Here is a 14,439-nt window from a genome sequence, read left to right as displayed (position 1 = left end):
TCATCCCTGCCTCCATCACTGCATGGCTTTTGATTTTAACCTTCATTCTTGGTTCAAACAGGATGAGACAAGGTGGGCCCGTTTCCCTCGGTCTATTGCCATCCCTACCCACAACAAATATATGCATCGAAAGAACTTAAATTGACTTTTCTGGCCGACCATGTGGCTAATATTTCACTGATATGTCAGTCTCATAAAAATAAGAAATAATAAGTCCAAAGTATATACAAGAAAAGGAAAACTAAAATCCATAAGATACAAAATAGGGAAAACTAGAAACAAAAGTAAAAAAAAAAAAAAAAATCCAATCCCATGAACTTTTAATGCCTTACAAACTGCATACATGTTTTTTAAGGAAATATTTTTTCAAAAAGCCTTTTATGGCAAGTTTGGAAGTAAGAAAAAAAATTTATATGGGCAAATCCTTTTAACAATAACTAAACCTTGAGTTAATCACATGGTAAAAGAAGAAGAACCAAGAAAAGAGGGGCTTTCACTCGTTAGGTTATCACATATACATAAAGAGAGAGAGAGAGGTTACAAATATTTGGATAAGTTCATTTTCATTTTTTGTGGATGGGATTACTAAAACAGTAGTGATCTAAAATTTAGACACATCTGCCTGAGTTTTAGGTTGCTCCATCGTTATGCTTGAGGTTTTTGCTGTATCATCATCCTAGTGAATAGTGATATCTGATTGAACCAAGTTGCAAGTAGTAAGCCGCAAGACTGGTTGACTTAGTGGGTAGGGTTTTGGCCGCCAGATGAGTGGTCAAGGTTTGATTCTCATGGGTATCGTTTCTATGCAAGGCATAGGTTTCGAGGACAGGAGTTCTAGCCTCGGAGTTTTACACCGCCAATATAATGACCATAAGTATGGCAGGCTGAGCTAGCATAATCAGGTCGTCCTGTTAAGTGATGTTTCCTCGGGTTATAAATAAATAAAAAGTTGGCAAGTGGCAATTCTGCAATATCGCTCGAGAAGCGGCAGCCCAAGCGTAGCAGAGAGCCTCTACATTATCATTTTATTATTCTAAAAAAACATCATTATATCATTTTAGGGATAAACATTAGGAAAGTGACTGATGAAGATTGAGTAAGTTGTGGCAGCCCATAGAATGAGATGTGTTGTGAGCAAATGGTTGTACTAATGAAAAACTAATTTTTGATAAGAAAATTCTTTCACCCCTCCCCCTCCTCAGGAAATTTTTCGATTAAAATTTATACTTTTTAGAAAAAAAAATCTTTAAAAAGTTCTCTTATTTGTTATGGCTAATTTTTTTTAAATTTTTTCTTTCCAACTTTCACTTTTTCTAATATTTTCTCACTTCTAACATACCCTTAAGGTCGTTATCAATTTATGCAAAAATAATTGTTCTTCAAACGGCACACGTAACGTAAACCATGTTGCTGCCACAAGCCAAAGGAAATTTATAGTAGTGTGACTCAAGGAACCAACAAAGACTGCTTCCAATTAATTTCTTTTATAGTAATAAAGGAAGGATGCCTGCAATTATGACATCACCTTATGTCATCATTCACAGTAACTGACATCAGCCAAAGGTAACCGCCACCATGTGTGTCTCTGCATGTTTTCTATAACAGAGTTTCGAGCTTAAATGTGTGTTCATTATGAGCAAATCCTTTTTAACAATAACTAAACCTTGAGTTAATCACATCAGGATGGTACAAAGAATTAAGAACAGCCAAGAAAAAGAGGGGCTTTCACTCATAATTAGGTTATCACATAAACGAAGAGAGAGGTTACAAAACATTTGGATAAGTTCAATTTCGTATTCTGTGGATGAGATTAGTAAAACAGTAATCTAAAATTCACCCTGCCTATTCACCCACATCTTCCTGAGTTTTAGCTTGCTCTGTCATTATTCCGTGGATGATACTATGAATAATAACTGATGGGGGGTTTGCCTAACCCCAGCTTGTGAAAAGATCGTGTAATATGATTGCACAAATATTTGTGCATTAAGCATCTGATCACCCTCCATCTTGGAGACAGGCCTGTCTGTAGAGCCCAAGGCTTGATGGAGGGCGATGCTTAATGCACAAAATTTATGCCATGTGATTGCACCTGATCCGAACTCCCCCGCTTTATATATATATATATATATATATATATATATATATATATATATATATATATATATATATATATATATATCACAAACTAGACCAGCATGACCTGGTCTTGGTGTTAAGTGAGGTATTCTTGGATTATAAACCAAAAGGAAAAAAAGAGTTGGCAAGTGGCAATCCCGAAATATAGCTCAAGAAGCGGCAGCCCAACCAATTGTAGCAGAGAGCCTCTGTATTATCATTATATCATTTTATTCTTTTTCGAAAAAAAAAAATTATATCATTTTAGGGATAAGCTTTAGGAAAGCGACTGAGATGACCTTCCCTCTCTCTCTCCCTTTCCTTTCAATTTCGCTCATACCTCACCAGAGAGAGAGAGAGAGAAATACCACAACCCCATTTCATTTCAATAGATTCTAAGCTTATAGAGCTCCTGCCCATTTTGAGAGAGAGAGAGAGAGATGGGTAGCAGCAAGAACAAGTGGAGGATCTCGTTCCACTTCCGGCAGTCACGGCAGAGAGCGCCACCGCCGGAGTTCCTCTGCCCCATCTCCAACGCCCTCATGGCCGACCCCGTCATCGTCCCCTCCGGCCAGTCCTTCGAGCGCCGATGCATCGAGTCCCTCCTTTCCCTCCCTCTCCACCACCACCACCACCTCTTCACCACCACCACTTCCCTCATCCCCAACATCGCCCTGAAGATCGCCATCGCCAACTGGTGCCGCGACTCCGGCCTCCCCCCACCCGACCCTCCCGATCCGGAAACCGCTAGCGGTCTCGCGCAGAAGTTTCTAGCCACATCCCCCTCGCCGGAGGAAGCTTCCCGCATCGTCGATCCGGCCGCCGATCTCTCCTCTTCCTTCGAAACGAATGTTCGAGTCGATCGCTCCGACTCGGTTTCTCAATCTTACCGGAGCATCGACGACACTTCTTTCGCCGCCTCGGAAACGGATCTCCGACTCGTTCACATCGATTCATATGAATCGGATTCACATACGAACCGGACGCCCAGAATCACCGTAGACTCGGACGATACCCAACGCAGTATATTCGACTATTCCGAGTCGGTCTCCCAGATGGATCGGATCCTCGACAGAGTTCACAGAGACCCGGCCGTGGATCTCTCGTTCGCCGCAACGGAGGTGAACCGCCGGGTCAATCGCTTCGACTCTTCTGACTCGGGATCCACCGTCTCGGCGCCTCCGATCGACCTCGCCACCAAGCCGGCCTGCCTCTCCGCCTCGTTCAGCTCCATTTCCATCTCGTCCGAGACGAAGATAGACTCGGGTGAGTCGGATGAGCTCGTCGCGAAGATGAGGTCTGGAATCGTTTTGGATCAGGAAGAGGCCGTGGTCTCGATCCGGAATATGACACGTGAGGATACGGACGCACGTGTGAGGCTCTGCACGCGCGAGCTCCTCAAAGGCCTAGGCGCGTTGATGACGTCACGGTACTCTGGAGTCCAAGTCAATGCCGTGGCGGCCCTTGTCAACCTATCTCTCGAGAAGGTCAACAAGGTCAAGATCGTGCGGTCAGGATTGGTTCCCACCTTGATCGATGTGCTGAAGGGAGGACACGTGGAGGCCCAGGAGCACGCTACTGGAGCCGTCTTCAGCTTGGCTCTGGACGATGAGAACAAGACGGTGCTCGGCGTGCTCGGTGCAGTCCAGCCCCTAGTTCATCTGCTCGGCTCCAGCCGGGACAGCCGCGCCAAGCTGGATGCTGCCATGGCACTCTACCACCTGTCATTCGTGCCGGTCAACCGTGCCAAGCTAATGCGGGCCGGTGCGCTGCCAAAGCTGCTGGCACTGGCTCGGGGGGATGAGCCGAACCTGCCAAGCCGAGCTGTCCTCATACTCTGCAACATGGCGGCTGGGACTGAGGGCCGAGCGGCGATGCTCGATGCTAATGCAGTTGCCGCACTGGTCGGCTTGATCGCGGAGAGCTGGCACAAGGAGAAGGGCGAGAGGCACGCTAAGGTGGTCCGTGAGCACAGTGTTGCTGCGCTGTGCATGTTGGCACGGGATAGCTGGAGGTTCAAGGGCTTGGCTCGGGAAGCCGGCGCAATGGAGGTGCTAGCCGAGGTGGCTGAGCGGGGCAGCGACCGGGCTAGGGAGAGGGCGGGGAAGCTGCTGATGCTGATGAAGGGCTGTTCGTCATCATCATCAGCTGGCATCGAAGCTGATGCCGATGATGGCTTCGACTCAGATGAGCCGGTGGTGACTACTCGAAACCACCATAAGCGGCTCATGTCTGGGTCCAACTCCACCGAGTTTTGATCTTTTGACTGAGTACCACCTCTCCATCTCTTGATGGTTTTTTTTTTTTATGAAAGGCAAGCTGGGGTTAGTGGGACCCCTACCAGAACAACACCCGCCCCATGTGGTAGAGGGAGGGATTCGATCATGGACCTTCAGCTTGACACAGGATCCCTCTTACCACATGGGATACCACCTCGGTGGTCTCTCTTGATGGTTTTGTTTATTACAATTTGGGTACATAATGTTGGGTGAATTGCTGGATAGAATATGAGATTGTTGGCTCTATAATTTGCTTTTGGCAAGCTTCATGTGCCCTTTTTTTCCCTTTATATTTTTATAACGGATCTAATGCTGCTGGTCATGCCGATATATATATATATATATATATATATATATATATATATATAAACTGAACATATACATATTAGGCCTCATTTCTCATTGTGCTCCATAGGTTTTAGGTGTTTTATGATGGATCTGAACCGTTAGATATGTTTAACATGCTCGATTTAGTGAGAATAAACTCTTGGATCATGTTTTTTTTTGACAAAAAAATAAGTTTTTATGAGAAAAACGGATACCTTCATAGTCATTGATTTTGGATCACCCGAAAAAACTGTATATAGGTCGGATTTCAGCAATCTAAAAGCCGGTTTCCACTCACATTTAGGGGTGGTAATTTCTGACACGACCCGCCAACCCGCCTCTTAGGCGGGTTTGGGTTGGGCTTAAGCCAACCCGTTTAATAAACGGGTCGACCCGTGTAACCCGTTTATTAAACAGGTCGGGTTCGGGTTGGGGGTATGCCAACCCGCCAACCCGGCTGACCCGTTTAATAAACGGGTTAGGCGGGTGGGTCAACCCGCCAACCCGTCTGCCCGACCCGTCAACCCGCTAACCCGACCACCAACCCGACCCGTCAACCTGTCAACCCGACCCGCCAACCTGCCTACCTGACAACCCGATCCGTCAACCCGCCAACCCGACCCGCCAACCTGACCCACGAACCTGAAAACCCGTTTACCCGACCCAACCCATTTATTAAATGGGTTGGCGGGTCGTGTCAGGTTACCCGTTTATTAAACGGGTCGGGTTCGTGTTTGCCACAGCTGACCCGTTTAATAAACGGGTCGGGTTCGGGTTGAGGTATGCTGACATGCCAACCCGACCCGATTGCCACCTCTACTCACATTTATGGTGTTATATATATATATATATATATATATATATATATATATATATATATATATATATATATATATATATATATATATATATATATATATATATATATATAGAGAGAGAGAGAGAGAGAGAGAAAGAGAGAGAGAGAGAGAGTGAGTTTTAGGGGAAAAGGAAAAGGTGATTGCTTTGAACAAAAACAAACTTTATGGCTCAAAAGGTGACATTGATTGCATTTTTAACAAACTTTGAGGGTACCAATGTTCAAGGCCAATTGGTACTCAAAATTTTATTCATAATAATATAATATAATAAACAAGGAGTTGATTCATTGGTTTTCATATGAACTTTACACATTGTTTTACATTTTAATTGTTATATATTAATAGACCTTTTGATTCGTTATGGTGGGAAAAGAAGCAATGCTATTGTTGGACACTTGTTTGAGGTGTAAAGTAAGAAGCTTCTACAACATTCATAAGGCAAAGAGTTTTCTTTTTCACTCAATTGATATAAAGTGAATATCTAGGTAAAGGAAAGAAAACGATGAAGAGTTATGGCCATACACCAACAAAATGAGCTGTATTTGACATTGTTTATATGTTTTATATGGTTATATACTTCTTAATATTTACTAAGTGAATAAAATATTACAACCTAGTTCATTTTCTTTTGGGGCAATCATGCAATTTAGGATATTAAGTGGAAATACTCCTTTATGTTTGCTTTGCCTAGTTTTTTTTTGGAAGTCTTGGCTAGGGCATGAGTTCAAGGAGCTGAGCTTGAGGTGTTCAAGCTTGGATTCTTCTTGTGGTGAGTTCAGCTAGTCTCCAGCTCATGACCAGTTTCAGTGAAACGAGCTGAGCTCAAGCTGCTCATTAATAGAAAAAAAAATCCTAACCGGGACCTGATACGATTTGAATTCTAATCTATTAACTCATTTACAAAAAAGAAAAAAATGTTTCAATACTAAAGCAAGAAGGTTTGAACTCTAGACCTATTATTTGCAAGCAAAATACTTGGGCAATTTATTATATAGTATAAAATGTAAAAATATATAAAGTAATTTATTACTAAATGAACCTATATGAGCCAAGCTGAGTCAAATACCTGCTGTTTATGTTTAGCTTGTCGAACTTATTTTACGAGTTTGAATACGGTCAATTCATTTTCCAGTCCTACATATTACATAAATTGTTAAATGGTCATGTGCAGCTGATGGAAACTTCTTGCCGCTTTAAAGAGAGTGAAAGATATGGGCCCACAAATCCTAAGACTAAGAACATTAGCCATTTAAAATTAGTTTGTGTATATGCCAAAAAATAGCTTTACCACAATAAATTCATAATTAGAAAATTATACACATGGTTACTAAGTATTATGACCATTGTTGATCCGTTATTAAGAAGCATCTGTGTATTTTTTTTGCTTTTCACACCACAACAAAGCAGGAGATTAGCGACGACCACATTTCGTCGCTATTCCGTCGCTAACAGGCATAGCGATGGATTAGCGACGACACATCGCGAATTTTTTGACGCTAATTGACGACGGAATAAATTCGTCGCCCGATCCGTCGCTAATTGCGATGGACTAACGAGCGTTGTATTCCATCGCCAATCTGCCGGTACTAAACGGCGACCTCGGCTTGACGACGGATTTACGTCCGTCGCTAGATTTATATGCATACCGACGGTTGTTTCCGTCGCAAACACGAAAAAAAATTTAAAAAAATTATTTGAAAATTAAATACCGAGAACGGTACAATTTATATTTCCTGTACAATTTATATTTCCTGAAAATAAAAAACAAACTACATTAAAAAATTTCATATAAAAGGAATCTACAACAATTAATTGTTCCACCTTAAAATTAACAAGTTTAATTATTTATAATTCAACAATTACAATTAGGAAACATAAAAAAATAGAACTTCTTCAACACAGTTCACTAATTATCGCCAAGATTTTGTACGTCTTCTTGTTCATTGCCTTTGTTTGTCCCTTCAGCTCCGCTACGTTGATTATCACTAGCAGCCTACACAAGAAAAGAACAGTCAGTATTGATAAACAAAATATAATGAAATAAATTACACACTATATGTGATTCTATCATGTGCTCATGTGTGTTCTAAGACAATAAAAAAACTCTATATATGATTCTATCATGCTCATATGTGCTCTAAGGCAGACAAAAAGTTATATATGTGATTCTATCATGCTCATATGTGTGCTAAGGCAGTCAAAAAATTGAATATGTGATTATAGCATGCTCATATGTGTTCTAAGGCAGCTAGAAAAACTCTATATGTGATTCTACCATGCTCAGATGTGCTTTAAGGCAAGCAAAAAGCTATATATGTGATTCGATCATGCTCGTATGTGTGCTAAGGCAGTCAAAAATTTGAATATGTGATTATAGCATGCTCATATGTGCTCTAAGGCAGGCAAAGCAAAAAAATTTATATGTGATTCTATCATAAATGATATATGTTCTAAGGCAATAAAAAAACTCTATATGTGATTTTGGCATGCTCATATGTGTTTTAAGGTAGTCAAAAAACTGAATATGTGATTATAACATGCTCATATGTGTTCTTAGGCAGTCAAAAAACTGAATATGTGATTATAGCATGCTCATATGTGTTCTAAGGCAGTCAAAAAAACTTTATATGTGCTTCTATCATGCTCATATGTGCTCTAAGGCAGGCAAAAAACTTTATATGTGATTATAGCAAGCTCATATGTGCTCTAAGGCAATAAAAAAACTCTATATGTGATTCTATCATGCTCATATGTGCTCTAAGGCAGGCAAAAAGTTATATATGTGATTCTAAAATGCTCATATGTGTGCTAAGGCAGTCAAAAAACTGAATATGTGATTATACCTGAGAGGGACCTGCAATCGAAGATCCTCTATTCAGCACAATACTGGTGATCTCATCTCAGAGAAAGGGGGCGACTGTGTCATGGAAGTAGTCATTCATTGTGTCCTTAATGATCTGGCGTACATCATCACCGGAAAGAATAGGCTGCTGCTTGGAGCTTATGTCGGCGAAAGTAGTCTGTGAGCCGTAACTGGACGAAGCAATAATTGGTGATAAGTTCAGATTACTCCCAAACCCGAACACGCGACCTTTTTTGGGTTCACCTGCTGCAGTCACCCATGTTGCAGGATCAAATGATGGATGCTGAGTAGCGTCATCGCCATATCGCTCTACTATTTGTTGCTTATATGCCTCCTACAAAATAATGTTTAAAGTATGCATTAATAATTAATGATAACATTATGATAACTTGCATATTGCAATGATTATTAATAGAATAAATATATACCGTTGTCGTTCTCACCTTCTCTGATACGAAGACTCCCGTGGTCTTCCGTTTATGTGTTTCAACAAACACATCCTTATATGGTACAATGTCTCCTTGTTCTGCTTCTTGCGAAGTTAAAGGACAGAAGATTTAGTACACAAGTTTGTAACAATACTTATAAAATTAATATTATATATTGATGAGTTACCATTTTCTTCAGGTGGCTCCCAAATGTCTTAGATCCACCTGTGTGTAGATGGGCTTCGGGCATTTTCGCTCTATTTTGTGTAGCCTTCGCAGAGCGATTTCAAAATGCATCTCCCGCCCACTTATCGCACATTTCATCCCACTAATCTCTTCTGATAGTAATAGGGCCATGGCCCTTCCACTGTAGTTGATCATCTACTACGCCAGATGCTTTTTTTGCTGCAGTCTTCATAGTGTGCAGCATGTCTGCAAATCGATTGGCAGTCACCTTCTGCCACACCTTCCTTGCATCATTTTCTTCCACCGTAGTTGCGAAGCGATTCGAAGCCTATAAATATTTTCAGAAAGTTAGTAGACATTACTTAAAAAAATTAAATATGAAACACATTAACTATGAAGAACAACTGTATACCGTGAATGAGGACCACAATCTGTCTAACACCTCCTTTGGGTACTCTTTTCATTGAGCAACCGGTCCTGGTAGATGTTGAAGAAGTGAATTCCTAATCTCTCGTACTACTTCTTGTGGCTCAAACCTCGTGCTGCACATGAATTGTTACATAGTAAATATCAATATAAAATATTTATAAGATATGCAATAATTGAAAACGAAATACTTATGGTCGATTATCGATATACACTATTCGAATGAGTCTTCTTGTGTCAGACTGAGAAGACCCTGCTTCATGTGTTGGCTCCTGACTTGTGTGATCAACTGGTGTAGGTGGGTCGTGTATAGGCGAAACATCATCTGTAAAAAAATACGTTAGAAATTCTCAGAATGCGTATTTGAACTAATCAATCATCCAATTAGTTAAATGATATACCTATCACAGGAGCCCGTGAAGATGAAGGTTGGGCCTGGCTACTACTAGATGAGCGACCATTGTAACCTCCACGAACCATATTCTAACAAATAACATATGCCATACAATACATTCAAATAATTCACATCAAGTATTACAATACATTCAAGTCATTCGCATCAAGTATTACAATAATTCAAATCATTCATATCAGGTACTGCAATGCATTCAAGTCATTCACATCAAGCATTGCAATGCATTCAAATCATTCGCATCAAGTATTACAATGCATTCAAATAATTCAAATCATTCACATCAAGTATTGCAATAATTCAAATCATTCGTTGCATAAATTACAATACATTCAAATAATTTAAATCATTCACATCAAGTATTGCAATGCATTTGAATCATTCATATCAAGTATTACAATACATTCAAATAATTCAAATCATTCACATCAAGTATTACAATGCATTCAAATAATTCGTATCAAGTATTACAATACATTCAAATAAAAATTTTAATCATTCTCATCAAGTGTTGCAATACAACTCATGCATGCGCATCAAGTATTAAAATACATTCAAATAATTCAAATCATTCACATCAAGTATTTCTATGCATTCGAATCATTCATATCAAGTATTACAATACATTAAAATAAATTTTTAAATCATTCACACCAAGTATTGTAATACAACTCATTCATTTGCATCAAGTATTACAATACATTCAAATAATTCCAATCATTCACATCAAGTACTGCAATGCATTTAAATAGAGGTTTGTAGTACAAGATTTTGCTCACTAGCTTGAGAATTCTTCCTCGTCACTAGTTTGACTTTCTTCTTCTTCTTCTTCTTCATTGTTTGCCCATCCACTTGGTACATGATTTGGATCACATTCCTCTATGAATGTTTCATTGGCCAATGGAGATATGACATGCATATCATGCGCAACATCGTGACCATAAGCGAAGTCATAGACATCATCTGATTGATAGTAATCGCTGTCTTCAACTAACTCATCTTTCTGTAACTGATCATACTCAGGGTATAGTTTGGACTTCACCTTGCAAACTGCCCGCCATTCATTTCTATCTGACTTTTTTATACTCGGATATGAAGTATAATAAACTTGTTGAGCTTGCGAGGCTAATATGAATGGTTCATATGTTCCAAACCTGGATTTATGATTCACCTCCACAATGCTTGAAGCTTTGTCGAGTCTTGTTGCAGTTGGATCAAACCAATGACACTTGAATAAAGTTACCCTGTTATTTATGCCTAAGTAAGTCAACTCCATTATTTCTTCTATAACACCATAGTAATCATGTTCAATTTCACCGTAGCTGCTACCCTTGACACACAAGCCACTATTTATAGTTGATTTGTTTATACTGTAATCTTTTGTATGAAATCGATAACCATTTACGATGTACCCGTTGTAGCATTGCACAACTTTGATCGGACCATTTTCTAAATCACATATTCATTGATCTTTAACATCACCATGGCGGACCTACGCACATTCCAGATTTGTTTACATCCTATGGACTATAGTCAGTGTCAACCTACTGATTTATGGGTCAAGATGTGATCCAAAATAGTGGATATAGTAAAATAGGGATTTCAACATGAAAATGTGAGGAGGTGACTTGTCGCTAGAGGAGTTGTCTTTTTTGGTTCCTTAACATGTTAGTTAGCTCATGTTTTACAATGCTTCAAACCACTATATACTTGCATTTGTTTGTGAGGAGATGACTAATTGAATATGGCAGAGTGCTCACCTTGATACTTTTCTTGGAGGAAGCAACTTGTAAGAATCGTCAACGTCAAGTAATGTATTATCAAAGAAAGTTGAATATGTAGATGCTTCCAAGTAAATATATCATGTACAAATGAATCAGGGTTTGTGCATCCATATATAAACACACACCCACACAAATATATACATATGCTGCACATTGCTCTATAGTTCATACCTTTTAATGACCATTATTTGACATTACTTTGTAGGACAGTTCCTTGTTGCCAATTGGAAGACATCCTCCAGATGTTCTCCTTAATGCATAAAACTAAGTCCTTGAAGTTGGTGGCTGACTGTCAGGACCTTATATATCCTTACAGTTGCCTGTTTTGATTTTTGAAGTATTTATTGATTTTTCACTTGTGTGTGTTAGAAGTTGAAGAAACAGGCAGTTGCATTGCTGATTTGTAAGCCATTGTTCCTTGACTTTCTGTACAAGTCTGATAAGGGATCCCATGCTTATAGATGTTTTATGATCTTCTTTTAGTTTCTTTAGTATGAATTTTATTAGGAAAGAGAATCGTGTGTATGTATAGGTGCTATAGAGATGCTTGGATTAAGCAGAAACTAGACCAATTGTTGGTTTCTAGTCCAACTGGCGTGTTTTGTTGTTGAATGGTTGTTAATTTTGTTTGGGGAGGAAGGAAAATGGCGTACATACTGCCAATCTATTTTTTTTAAATAGACTGGCATCTGATTATGGAAACCTGACTTTTCCATTACCTTGCTTGTTATCTTCATAAACATGCTTTAAGGAATTGATATGGATGCAAGGAAAATGAGAAATTGTCAAAATATGGTGACACAAAGTCAGCTAGAAGCATTAGGTTAATAGAACATAGAAGCAAACCCATTGTTTCGAGAGAAGCTAGCCTTTCCAACACTAAAAGCATTCAAGGTTGAGAACTCTAATCAATCAAAGGTGAGCGTCATGGATGGTAGTATATCCTGTCTAGATATTACCCTTTTCTTTATTTTCTTTGTATTGGCTCATTTGATTTCTTAGCTTCTCAAATAATTTTTGTAACTCCTAATTTGCTTATTTGGCTGTTGTGATGGTTCTGGTAGCTTATGTGAGTGGATGATAATCTGATTGCTGCTGTCTAACAGACTTGGTTTTGTTGCTATCAGTTGCATGTAGATTTCTGTGATCTTTTTGACCTGTTGGATTAAGTATGTCTTAGTGGTTCGTGGCAGTTTGAACTGGCAGCACCAGCTCTGTAAAAATCCAAGACCAAACCCAGATATCTAACGTTATTCACTGACCATGCATGTCAGCCTCCAAATGGATTGCGTTCTCCTACACCTGTCGCTGTTCCACTTGTAGGCGGGCTGAAGACTCCTGTGTATACAGCCCTGAGTGCTTATGGGGTACAGTTTTTGAGCTGTTAAAGGCCAATTTTGTTCCATCTATTATTTGTTGAAGCTTGTCATCTAATCCACTTGATCAAAGCAGGTTATATGTCCCCCCCCCCCCCCGAACAGGGCCGGTACTAAGATCTCATGTTCGGGGCTTCCAAATAGCGCCACGTATACGATCGAGACCGGCATGGTTCCCGATGACCGTGGGCATCATACTGCATCGTAATTTGGTGCCGCAACAAAGACTTAAGTACCCTTTATCGCCATTCGCTTCATCTTCCTCGAACGGACATAAATGCCCTCCTTCTAGAAAATTGAACCGTCGGTTCATGAAAAGGACAAAACTGCCCTCCATCGTTATCGCGCCAAAACATTCCGCAGAGTTTGCGTATGTAGCAAGCGTTATGTTGTAGGATTCAAATAGTTCGAAACAATCCATTCTCGCTCTAAGCACTCTACCGAAGATTCTTTGCTTTCATCTGGAGTCGTCGGAGCATCCTTTCCCTTTGTTCCAGAGCATCTGTTTCCGTCTTACCACTGCTTACTCCACAGTTGGAATATCCAAATTCCCATCGTTTCGGTGAGTTTCGTGTAAGGTTTCTTTCTTCAATCTGAACTTTGCTTCTTATACAACGATTTGTTTCTTATGAACCCAAATATTCCGACGATTTTTAATCATGATGATCGTGTAATGTGTTGTGCAGGTTAGCAATGTCTGCGCCTCATCAGATTAGAGATACTCCGTCGTTCTATGGGTTGTCTATTAGAGAAGTGATCCGCCAGTCCCATCTATGGAGAATGAGGAAAAGAAAGAAAGGCAGCGGAAGGAGAATGAGGCAGAAGAAAAGGAAAGAGAAAGGAAGAAGCAGGAGGAAGAATTCCAGGAAAGAAGGAAACAAGAACTGGAAGAGAAAGAAAGGCGGCGGAAGGATAAGGAAGAGGAAGAAAAGGAAAGGGAAAGGAAGAAGCAGGAGGAGGAAGTGCAGGAAAGGTTAAGGAAGAAGCAGGAGGAAGAGGCGAAAAGGGAGAGAGAAATGAAGCAGAAGGATGAGGAGAAAAAGCAGAGAGAAAGGAAGGAGAAGGAGGAGGAGGCGAAAAAGGAGAGAGAAAGGATGCAGGAGGAGAAAAGGGAGAGAGAAAGGAAGCAGAGGAAGGAAGAGGAGAAAAGGGAGAGAGAAAGGAACGATAAAAAGGAGGAGGAGAATAGGGAGAGAGAAAGGAAGCAGAAGGAGGAGGAGGAGAAAATGGAAAGAGAAAGGAAGCAGAGGAAGGAAGAAGAGAAAAGAGAGAGAGAAAGGAAGGAGAAGAAGAAGGAGGAGAATAGGGAGAGAGAAAGGAAGGAGAAGGAGGATGAAAAAAGGAAGGATAGAGAAATGATGGAGAAGGATGGCGAGAAAAGGA

General features: G+C 40.2%; 1 protein-coding gene across 1 annotated transcript; it reads left to right on the top strand.

Moving 5' to 3' along the window:
• The first annotated feature begins 2,377 nt into the window (after positions 1-2,377).
• On the top strand, positions 2,378-4,636 carry LOC149818524 (U-box domain-containing protein 38-like). The gene has a single exon (XM_089984616.1). The coding sequence runs from the start codon at positions 2,556-2,558 to the stop codon at positions 4,371-4,373; it is 1,818 nt and encodes a 605-aa protein (XP_089840742.1). The 5' UTR covers positions 2,378-2,555; the 3' UTR covers positions 4,374-4,636.
• Positions 4,637-14,439: the final 9,803 nt, after the last annotated feature.

This window comes from Nuphar pumila, chromosome 13, assembly GCF_984573655.1.
Source record: "Nuphar pumila chromosome 13, dmNupPumi1.hap1.1, whole genome shotgun sequence".
Taxonomy (NCBI): Eukaryota; Viridiplantae; Streptophyta; class Magnoliopsida; order Nymphaeales; family Nymphaeaceae; genus Nuphar; species Nuphar pumila.
The sequence above is the reverse complement of the archived record's forward strand: the minus strand, read 5'-3'. Positions and strand labels throughout refer to the sequence as shown.